At 46.7% G+C, this 11,279-nt stretch overlaps 1 protein-coding gene across 4 annotated transcripts in view; it reads left to right on the top strand.

Moving 5' to 3' along the window:
* The first annotated feature begins 988 nt into the window (after positions 1-988).
* LOC119400732 (octapeptide-repeat protein T2-like) overlaps positions 989-11,279 on the top strand; it is a 209,748-nt gene continuing 199,457 nt past the window's right edge. Inside the window, exons 1-4 of one of the 4 annotated variants that reach the window (XM_049417751.1) lie at positions 989-1,999; positions 6,305-6,404; positions 8,928-9,121; positions 10,080-10,133. In XM_049417751.1, the coding sequence (XP_049273708.1) occupies positions 1,295-1,999; positions 6,305-6,404; positions 8,928-8,986 (864 nt within the window). In that variant the 5' untranslated portion in view covers positions 989-1,294 and the 3' untranslated portion in view covers positions 8,987-9,121; positions 10,080-10,133. Of the gene's footprint in view, positions 2,000-6,304; positions 6,405-8,927; positions 9,122-10,079; positions 10,224-11,279 lie in introns of those variants that run through there. The other 3 variants (XM_049417752.1, XM_037667712.2, XM_049417750.1) reach the window with 3 other exon arrangements.

The raw sequence follows: 11,279 nt of genomic DNA, 5'->3' as shown, positions 1-11,279 counted from the left end.
TGGCCCGCGCTTACTCTGAATATATGTCCAGCAGCTGCTGCAAGTCTTTTGTGTTGTCAACCAGCAGCACAAGGCTGGCAGGCTGCATGTGCACCTACTGAACCCAGTAGATGAGGTTGAAGCCTGTGGCGCTTTCCACGAGTTCCCTCTCCATGCCACTCACCAGGGGCATAAAGAGCAGTGGGATTAGGAGGTTTCGTCGTCGCAGTCCTTTAGATATTCTTATTGGCTGTGTCACATTGCCCTCCCAGTGGTCATACGCAAGCAATATATCAAGAAAAGCCAGCATTATGGTCCTTTTCTCTTGTGCTGCAGTCTTGATAGCTTGCATCACTACCAACAAGTTGTCCTCCGGGCAACACAATGTTTTACAGTTCTCTCGAACCCCCTATGCCCATGTCTCGATGTGTCGTTGCAAAATGTCGCAGAAAAGTTTGTATAACGCAGAAGCGACTGCAATTAGTCGATAGCTGTCTAGCTGGTGCTTATTGCTGCCTTTCTTCAAGATGAGCTGAATGCGTGAGCTGTTCCAGCTTTTGGGGATTTCAGTAGCACCCGGCAGAGGAGAGCGAGGAGGAGTTGTCGCATGTTTGACCCCAGCATCTTGCGAAGCAGTGCAGGTATTCCGTCAAATCCTGCAGCTGTGCTTCCCGACAAGTGCTTGATGGCCTGTTCAAGCTCTCCCATTGTAATCGTATCACATGGGTTCAGTGGTATTGGGGTCTGGGCTTTCCATTGCGGTTTCCAGACACTGGAACTTGGCACCGAATTTTTCCACAAGTTGGAGGCATTCGTCTTCTGAGCGTGCACCTGCAGTGTGTGGGTCTTGTAGGCTTGCAAACTTATTGGCAGCATCTTTCGCAGCCGTTTTGATGTCTCGTAGAAGGCATACATTTATTGCCCGCATTTTCTTTTGTGCTAGGCTGTCCATGTGCCTTTCCGCATCTCTGTAGGCTTCGCACATCTGCAGGGTATTATCCCTAGTGACCCCGTACCGTGCCCGACAGTGGGCACAGCACGCTTGTTTGCGCATGGACAGGGCTTTTGAGACCTCCCTGTCCCACCATGCTTTGCGTCGGCGTTTTTTGTTTGTTTTGTGGGAGGGCAGGAATGAATGTCTTTTTATAACTGACTTTATGTTGTTCAGTAGCCACTGCTAAAAAATTTCATATTCGTTCGTGTCCACTTGTTCGCAGAGCTCTCCAGTGCTTTTACCGGTTTCCTCCAGGAAGGAGGAAGATGCTAGTGGCCAGACCTGTCCTCCTCGCCCATTAAAGAGGTGCATGCCTGTCAGATGGCCTTTCCTGCCATGGACGCCGAACAGTTAGGAGCTCCCACTGTGCTCGCCAGTGAACCTCAGCCCATACGCCCTACGGAAACGGCGGACGCTGCACGGTTAGAAGCTCAGCGTGTTCGCGACCGTGACCGCAAGCGCGGTCGACGAGCAAATAGCCCCTTAGTTCGCGCTGCGAGAACAGCAGCAAAACGCCGGTGGAGACAAGCAAACCGCGAGAAAGAAGCAGAGACACAACGTCGGCGCAGGGCAGCCAATCCCGAGATTCGAAACAAGGAAATGGAGGCACAACGTCGGCGTAGAGCAGCAAACCCTGAGATTCGAGACAAGGAATTGGAGGCACAACGTCGGCGCAGAGCAATGGACCCCGAGGTCCGAAAAAGAGAATCGGAGGCACAACGTCGGCGCAGAGCAACAAACCCCGAACTGCGCAAGAAAGAAGCTGAGGCAAAACGTCGCCGCAGAGCGGCCAACCCCGAGATGCGAAAGAAGGAAGCGGAGGCAAAACGTCAGCGCAGAGCAGCGAACCCTGGGATTCAAAATAAAGAAGTGGAACTGCAACGTAAGCGAAGACTAGAGAACCCTGACCAGCAGAAGCAAGAAGCTGAATGGAAACGCCATTGCAGACAAATGGACGTTATGGAAGGCGCTGATGCACGGTTCATCCGGGACTTCCTTGACTGCTCCTTTGGCCACACTTGTCAAGTATGTGATCACCTGCAGTTCGATAATAATCTGGTTCGAATTGATAACATACGAAGTGCCAAAGCAAGAGCTAAAGCCATCGAGGTTCTTGAGAATGGATAAGACAATCACATAACACGAATACGTATTTCATAAGAGAGCATTGATAGGTAATCACACGAAACAAATGCTAGTTAAAGGGGTACTGACACAAAATTTCACGGCCGGGATAGCCTGGCGGGATCGATTCCCGTGAATATGCGTATATCATCTGCAAAATATCCAGCAGCGAATATAGCTTAGAAGGTATTTAAATTAATTTTGAAGTTTGTGTGAGCGATCACCCCTCGCGCTATTGACATCCTCAAAGGTGAACCCTTGGTTACCACCCCTACTTACGTCACGGGACCATGCTACAACAAGTTATGATGACGTCGTAGCCACCTTTTTTTTTGCCGCATTCGCTCCAGTAGCCTACTTCTCGGCGGCTGCTCGGGAACCGCGCGGAAGTGCGTCACAGTTCTGTGCGCTGACGTGATCGAGCGCTGCACCCGCTAGGTGGTGATAGTAACACCCGGGGGCTTGTCGTTTCTGAAACTGAAGCTGACACTGGTCGGTAATGAGGAGCCTGTAATTAAGTATCTGTCGTGCCTTGCAGCAAACGATGTGCCCTGTTATGACTAACAGGCCCCCTGCAACACATTGCAGCAAAAAAATGCGAGGCGAAAATTTTGGTGTCAGTACCCCTTTAAGGAGACATAATCATGAGAAAAGAATAGATTAACGCGAGAAATGAATAGAGAAGAACAGATCAACACAATAAAAGGACAGAGGAGAGATAAACACAAGACAATCACAAGGGAAATGCAGAACCGCGGCTCCAGTTGTTCTTCTTCAGATTTCGCAAGCATAGAGCTGCGTTTAGGTTTCAGAAAGGTTGGAATGACAGCGGCAGATAAGTTCTTGCGTGCTGAGAGCTTGCCTTGAACTGTAGTTTTTAGCAAAATTAGAGGTAAAGCCAACAAGAAAGGGTAATTGTGCCCATCTTTGTAGTTTTTTTTTTCTTGCTGGATTTTTTATTTACAAATACTGCAGACACTACTCGGCCCAAGCAGGAGTGGGTACATGAATATACAAAAACAATACCAACAACAATAATTACAAGTACATTGCCGAATACATGTTTACAATCTATAAGCAAAAAATTTGCTTTGCAGTTCGACGCATAACAGTAACATAACAGTAAGAAAAATATGTACATACAACAATTCAAAACATCAGGCAAATGTATAAATAAGGCTATGCAACACCTAAGACTATGCATCAGATGAGGTTTCTTTCAGCCCACATAGCTTTTGGGACCATGCGGAGTTCTGAAGCGTGGGTTACATGGCTGTCTTGGTTTAGGAAACGAGATGAGTGATTATCGGAAAGCTTAATTGAGACGAATGTGCTTATTCCCTTGTACTGTATTTTTGGGTCAGTTTGCTTTGATTTTCTTTTTTCTTTCCTGCACCACGTGGCTGTGGTGCGCACATGTACTGATCGCTTGTGTACATCTAGAATATTTGAATTTTTGGTTTGGCAGTCAACTGAGTTTATTGGAGGTGGTGTGTGAGAGTGTGTTGATTATTATATTGACTGTGGAGTGTTTTGGAGTGTAGGGTATTGAGTTTTGTGGTGCTTTTTGTTCAGGGCAGTGTATGTAGTACGCTGTGTCGGGTGGTTATCTGGCATTTTTTTTTAAAGCGTGGACACCGGTGCACTGGTTCGGAACAAACTAGCGCTATGGAACAGGGACATAGACAAGAGGCCCACAGGACAGTATGAACCAACTTGCCCAAACACAAGTCTTGCTAAACCGGTGCACTGGTCTAGCCATGGTTGAAAAGGCCATAAAATGTCCATTGTGAGGGGTGTGTGATAATAGAGGTTTGTGCAGATGAGAAGGCAGAAGAAGCTGATGTCACGTGCACAAAAATGTGAGGTCGAGATAAAAATGGAGAAAATGATGGCTGCCCAGAGCGAGCTCATCATGAGAATCGTAGAGCTAGAGAATCCTTTAAACAGACCGAGACAAAATGAAGGCTATAGGAGAAGGGCTTAAAGTAATGGAGGGAGAGCTGTTAAAGGTCGTCAGGGTGAACAAAGAAGAGGTAGGTAAGGGCAGAAGGATTGAGGCATTGACGCCCGAGCACGAGGAGGCTGAAAGCTAATCAGAAGTGGCATCTCAAGGTGCAATGACCACAAGTGCCAGGTATCTGGAAGTAGCTTTAAGGGAGGGAGGGGATAAAGCATCAGCCGTGACTCGCGCTGGTCACGAGGTCAGTAGCCAGGTGTAGGTCACTTCAGCAGGAAAGCTTTGAGTACGTTATTGCCGGTGACTCGAATTCGGCTGAACGCCAGAGGCAATCAAGGAGAGGGTGAAGGGCAATGAAAGGGTATCGTATCTGGGACATACGCTGGGGTCATTCGAAACTCTCGGCTAGAGCTCAAGTTCACAACATCGTCGTACATAACTACAGGAGGGCTAAATGAAGCGTTGAATGAATAATTGTCATGACTGACAATGAGCTTGGCAAAAGGGCTCGATGACGTGCGCACTGTGTCACCCCGGGGGCAGATTGTCGAATGCAGAGTGCCGATGGTGCCAATGTGCGACGGCAACCTGCAATGAGTGGTTGTTGCCGTCAACAATACGATACAGCAAATGAGTTGAGAGAAAGGTTTCAAGGCAGTCTAAATAAAGGGGGTGTTGCACAGGTGGGGTGGTTTCCAAAGAGACAGAATTCACTCCGATAGGTCATGAGGTGGGTTGGCGACTGGCAGGATGCGCAGTAGCTTTTTGGGGCGCAAGCGGCCCTACGGAGACAAGGGTAGCTAGTAACAAAGGAAACAACCAGAGGGACGCTTTGGCAGGTAGGATTGTGAAGAAGTGCGAAAAAAAAAAAAGGAAGAAGGTGTGTGTTGCAATAAGTTACATAAACATGCAGGTTGGCAAAAAAAGGCAAAATGGCCAGAAAATGCGGAGCACCTAAAGGGACATTAAAGAGAAACAATGAATCGTTTTTTATTGATAAATTGTACTCCGAGAACTCTAGTGTTGTTAATTTCACCATCATAAGTCTATATAGAGGAAAAAATCAGTCATAGTTTCGTTTTTAAATTTCGCGTCGAAATCTCGACATGTGATTGCACATATTTCAAAGTGCATTTTTTGCATCATTTGCTCATGACATTCTTTGAAACTTGGAATGCTGCGCCTATGGACCCCTCAGAGGACAATGTACTTCATTTATACTGATCAGGAAGTACATATGACCTAGGAGGCACTGTCAAAATCTATGACATCAGGGTGTTTGGTGCGGGAACTTCTAGGTGGCGTCGCCACCCGCATTTCATTTTTCCACATTATCTTGTTGGCGAGCATGTTCTCACAGCGAGCGCGGTGATTCTGGAATTGTGAAAGAGCAATTGTTAATGTGCAAAAATTTTTCTCTCTTTAGTGTCCCTCTAAACAAAGAACAGATAGGTGTTTATGTGGTTATAATAACACAGCTCAGAGACTTGGAAGAGCCACCTCACATTAGAAGTTATATTAGGGAAGGGTGCAACGGGACCAAATCATGAACGAAAGGTGGGGTTGTTGGAATGCTGATTCATCGCAAAACCAAATGGGATAGAGTGAAGCAAAAGGGTACAATGCACCCGTAGGCTTCGCGCACGAATATTAGTTAGGAAGTTTGGTATTGGGGCTGAAACCGTCCTGTTAGGGGACATGAATGCCCACACGCATGACCTTGGTGGATATGCACATACCTACAGGAAGTTATTGCTAGATCTTCATGCTGTTGCACATTAGCTTTACCATATTCTCAGTGTGTATACTGTAGTTACTGGGTCATATGTAGACGTGGGTTTTGAAAATACGCAATGCTGAATCAGAGCCTTAGTTTCAAACATGCAGCTGCTTGTACGGGCAATGGAAGCGTTTTGTGCAATCAAACCATGATATAGTCCTATCACAAGTCATTGACACATTGGAAGATTCTTTGCTAGCTTGTGTATTCACATGTAATCTTCTCTTATCCAGCTTGAATAGCTGCAAAGGCAAATTATTGTGTGTTTTTGTTCTTTCTAAAAAGGGTAATATAAGTTTAGAGTGAGACAGCCGCATTGGTTCGATTGTAGAAATTGGCACTGACCTTGCGCCAGTATGTTGGCGTGTCCCTCACTCGTGTGACTACTTCTTCCGAGACTTGCAGAAACGATTCTCGGCTACTTCGAGCAGACATGTTTACCGTGGTTGTGGTTTTCATATTGCAGCCTGCAAAGAGTGTTATCTGGGACCACAACTACGGCGAGGTGCCTCGTGACGTTGCTGTCCAAACTGACGGGATGCAAGCCACACACGCACTGTCAAAAGGTATGCTCACCTTGTCACATCATAAGTGTAATCAAAAGTGTAAGCACATTGTAATTATAGTTTAGCCTGGAAAAGGTTACTTTGTTCTGTTTTTTTATTTTTTTGTGCTTTTTGCGCACTGTGGTCTCTTCAAGTGAAGCTTGTATTGCCTTGCAAATTGGCATTGTAGGTATGGCCGCAAAAGAAAACCTGGCACCTGCGACTGTACAGAAATGTGGGTGTACACAAATGAGGCCCTCGAAGGTGCACTGGTCTCATGCGTATTTGTATGCACCGTTTTCCATTGATTGACGCTCTCTCGATTGTGGGCATGTCGGCTATCAACCCTTTCTGATATGGCAGTCTGATCTCTTATCGAATTGACTTGTCACTTTGCATTGCCGCATTTGATTGTTGCCTGGATATGAGCACACGACCGTCTTTGTTGCCTGCAGCAACGGAAGCATTGCACTGCTGGACATGTGGACGGTGGTCCAATTCCCGGCATTGAGAAAGAGACAGTAAGGCGGGAGCAATGTGGAGTAAAGCTGTGCGAATATTCGAGTTTCGAATTCGAATCGAATAATACCTCTTCGAATAATTCGATTCGGCTTTCGAATAGCTAGTATTCGAAGTTACGAATAATTTGGCTGGAGGAATATTGCGATGCCCGCTTCTTGTTTTATTTTGATGTATTTGGGTTTGACAAGCAACGATGGTTAGCAACGCTCGATGCTGTCCGCAACGCAGTGTTCGAGAAGCTTCGTAATTGTAGTAGATCACTTTGTTAAGATTGAGCGCAGGATGCTGATAGTCTAGATTATTCCAGAGCTTGCGTGACCACCAGTGATAAGACTGGAAAGTTCGATGCGTGTTGTATAAAAGACGACGCGTCCCAGCCATGAGCAGTTTTATCGACTGCCGACGCCCTATTCGCCGCTATCACTGTGCAGCGTGCATTGCTGTAGCTTGAGTTTTCATTTCCCGGCCACAAGTTCGGCCAAATAATGAGTTTCATCTTGAACACGACGACTGCTGTCTTCGTCGACGTCACGACCCCGTGACAATATCAAAAACGTGACAGAGGCCAATGGTGCAACTTGGTTAGGGTTGGGTGGCTAAAACTAAGGCTAACGTTGTTACAGTGGGCCTTTAGTTAAAATTTTCACCGATATCCTGGTTCAAAAGCGAGCGCCTGTTTATTTTAAAGATTATGTCATTTTCGTGCATGAAAAAAAAAAAGAGAAAACTGTCAAGCCCTTCACAGCTTCACTTCTGAAACGAAGGCACGGACTTCTTGCATAGTTCGATCACGCATGCCGCAACTGCCGTAAAGCGTCCCAACTTTGGCCCGCGAATCCCTCAGTGATTGGCTTCGCACGTGAAAAATGAGAACATGAGAACAACAGTAACCGATACGCACGACACTTTGTGATCAGAGGCTGAAATCTATTTTCTGCACAAGTTCATTCACTCAGTCACAGGCTGCTGAGCTGCTGGCAGCAGGAATTACTGGTCGACATGCTCGCATCGACTCTCAATCGCACCATTTTCAAAATCCGGAGCTAAGCTCGAAGCCATCGACAAATCATGGCTCCAGCAAAGAAGTCCAAGGAACCTTCTGGGAGACTGTCTAACTGCTATTGTCTAAAAATAACCAGCACAGTGAGCTCAGACCTTATAGTCAAGAGGTTTAAAAATACTTCAATGAGCCCCTGATCCTAAGAAGGGATAATCCTTTGAAATACTGGAAAGAGCATAGAACTGCACTTTATCCAGGTATTGCCGAAATTGCTTTGCGATACCTTCCCATTCCTGCTACTGAGGTGCCCATTGACTTGTGAGCACATGTTTTCAGCTGCAGGAAACACTAACATCACGGCGAGAGAGCCCGATTTCGGGTCGTGTGGAACAGCTTGTGTTTCTGGATGACATTTTGTAGCCTTTCTGTAGCAGTCACTCACCGTGTTGTGTGCTCGAGGACATGAGCAAATTTCGTTTCTTTGTTCTTTCTTTCAATTTTCAATCAGATCTTTTGTATTCGATTCGATATTTTGTAGCGAGTGAGAGAGACGTTCGGCTACTTGCCGTTCTCGCTACTTTATTAGAAGCCCTAGTACAAGCAGAGCGGCAGCGGCTGCCGGCGTCCAGCCTCCAGGAGCGTGAGCTCTTTCTAAAACTGCTCGCGCCTCGAGCTGTCAGCGTGATCTGCGCGAGAGGCGCAGCGCGTAGGTGGTAAAAAATGATGATGATGATGACGCTACATTTTTGTCCACTATTCAGCACTATTCGATTCGAATTCGATTCGAGATGAAATTTCGCTATTCGCACACCCCTAATGTGCAGTGCACTATTAAATAAAAAGAAAGAAAGAAAAGTAGTATGCCAGGTACGCACACACCAAGCTTTGCGTGACTCCCCCCCCCCCCCCATTTTTCCAACAGGAAAAGGGCTCCTGAATATTTTTGTACTTATCCAGCATCCTACTGCCCATGACATGTTGAAATTTCTGGCTGTAGTTAGAAAACTGGAACTCTTGTGCAGGTGCGCAGGTGGAACTTGATAAAGTATTTGCATCCAAGGGGACACAGTGCTGCATTTAGCCTTGGCCAGCAGTGGACTCTGATGGGCATCCAGTCAGTGCACCTCCTTCACCACCTTCAGTGAAGCGCTCAACGCAACTGCCATTTGCAAGAGGTCATGACAAGACATGATACCGCACTGGACGACTCGTGTCTGTAAGGCCTCATTTTTGTAATATGGTAGAACTCCGCTGATACATTTTTGAAGGTACCGTAAGAAATAAACGTAAGAGCCGAGAAGCGCAAGTGCTGAGAAACAGGACAAAGTGAAAGCAAAAAAAAAAAAAAAACCAAGAGTCTATTTATTTATTTATTTATTTATTTATTTATTCATAATACCCACAGCGCCTGGTGGCATTACAGTGGGGGGATGCATACATTCTGCAATACAAACATGAAAGCAGGGAACAGGAGATGTTTGAGCACGGCATACGGTAGTATTATATTTCAAGTCGTTCCTGTCACACGCTTCCTTGGCTTCATTGGGTTGTGTATAAAAAAGAAACGAGCCCCTTGATTAGATCTCCTTATTTTGTCCTCTCATAGCGATGACCTTTTTCCGGCACGCTTGATGCTTTTAGCTAGCATGTCGGGCAGTGGCATGTTATCCCAAGGCTGTAGGCTTGGTCCCACGAGCAGCAAGTTATTTCTGCATTCACTTTAATTCCTTTCCATTTATGCCATAATTACTACGCTGCAGTTAATAGCTACAAATAATGCCCTCCTTGGCTTCATTGTCTGTTGGCTCCATCAGGTTGTGTCTAACAAGAAAAGCAACTCCCTTAATCAATTCCCCTTCCCTCATTCTTCTCTGTGCCACCATGTGCCTCTCAGGCACAAGCACTGAGGGGATTCTGTGGCTGCTGCAGCAAGCAAATGTTTAAGCACCAGCTACAGGAACACACTATGTCTATCCATGGCCTCCTATATAATCTTTGCCTGTGCAGTCACTACAGGAGTGCCATACAATTTCCCCGGTGGCCAACCACGAGAGGCACTGCTTGCCAAGAATATGTCGCTAGCTGCCGGCATGCAGCAAAGGCATGAACGCTTGTGTTTCCACATCTTGATATGTGATAAAATGTGACAAAATGTATTTGTGTCATTCCCGCAGTGTCCACCGGCTTCTGGAGAGATGACTTGCCTCTGGCCAATCCAGTACACTGGGGTTAGGCTGTCAACGTTGCATTTGGAGCAGTTTGCAGCAGCATGAACGAGATGCCTCAGAGAGCTGTGGGGACCTTGCAGCAACATGTGAGTTATTCAATCTTAACGTTTTTGTAGAGTGACGCACAACCTGAAACACAGTGGTATGGCATATTGTAGTATATACCATAAAAACCTGCATATAGCTCGCACCCGCATGTAGTCTGAGGGGTATTTCGGCGATAGCAAACGTGAGAAAAAAAGTTTTCAGCCAAATCCCGAGGAAAACAAGAACTGAATACATTTATTTACACACTTATTCACCGTCGTCTAGCGCACTTTCTTCCGAAACTCCCTTGTCAGACATGACCTTCCACAGCACCTTCAGTGCCATCAAGGGTATTGAAGGCATGACAAACGAGCGCCTCATGAATGCAGGCCCAAGCCTCGGCGATCTATGTGCACTGCATTGCTGGCGAGTCCAGTTTCAGCCGTCACACTTCCGGCTGTCCGGACCTCATCCGCTCCAAATACAGGCGCTTAATGTGGTCCTTACATGGTTTATTTAGGCACACATCAAGCGGTTGCAGCTGTGATGTCATCCGGGTCCCGGGATGACAACGAGCTCGGCACGGGAGTCGCAGAGCAGTTGCTTCACGGAGGTGACACTGCATCGAGCATTAGTGCCGATGGGAGCCCCAGCAGTGCTTCGTTGCTTCCAAATGAAGTCTGTTCAACCACGAGGCCACGGCTGCAGTGTCAATTCCCCTTCAGCATTGGAAAACGCTCTATTTTTCGGTCCCCGGAAACTTCTCAGGGCGCTGAACACAAAAAGGGCTTCCTTCTGTTTCCCCCAACCATGAATGCTTCACTCGTTTACGCTGAACTGCCGGGAGCTTAGATCCTTAGATCACCTTTCTTTTAAATAAATGCAGCCGAATACTGCTTTTGCAGTCCTGTCATGGCATAAAATCGTGGCTGCCCTGAAGTGTGCCAAGCGGTTGTTGCCAGTAGCGCTCACGCTGCTGATGATGATGAGAGCGCCGCGCAATACCGGAACTAAAACTGAATTCTGGCATGAAATTCTTGGGATTCGCTTATAGTACGGGGCAGCCCTTGGCTTCTATTGTGTCTCTTTCCAAACAGCCTTTTTCTGACCCTGCATGGC

This window comes from Rhipicephalus sanguineus, chromosome 7 (genome assembly GCF_013339695.2).
Source record: "Rhipicephalus sanguineus isolate Rsan-2018 chromosome 7, BIME_Rsan_1.4, whole genome shotgun sequence".
Taxonomy (NCBI): Eukaryota; Metazoa; Arthropoda; class Arachnida; order Ixodida; family Ixodidae; genus Rhipicephalus; species Rhipicephalus sanguineus.
Note: the sequence above shows the minus strand (reverse complement) of the source record. Positions and strands in the feature narration are given on the sequence as shown.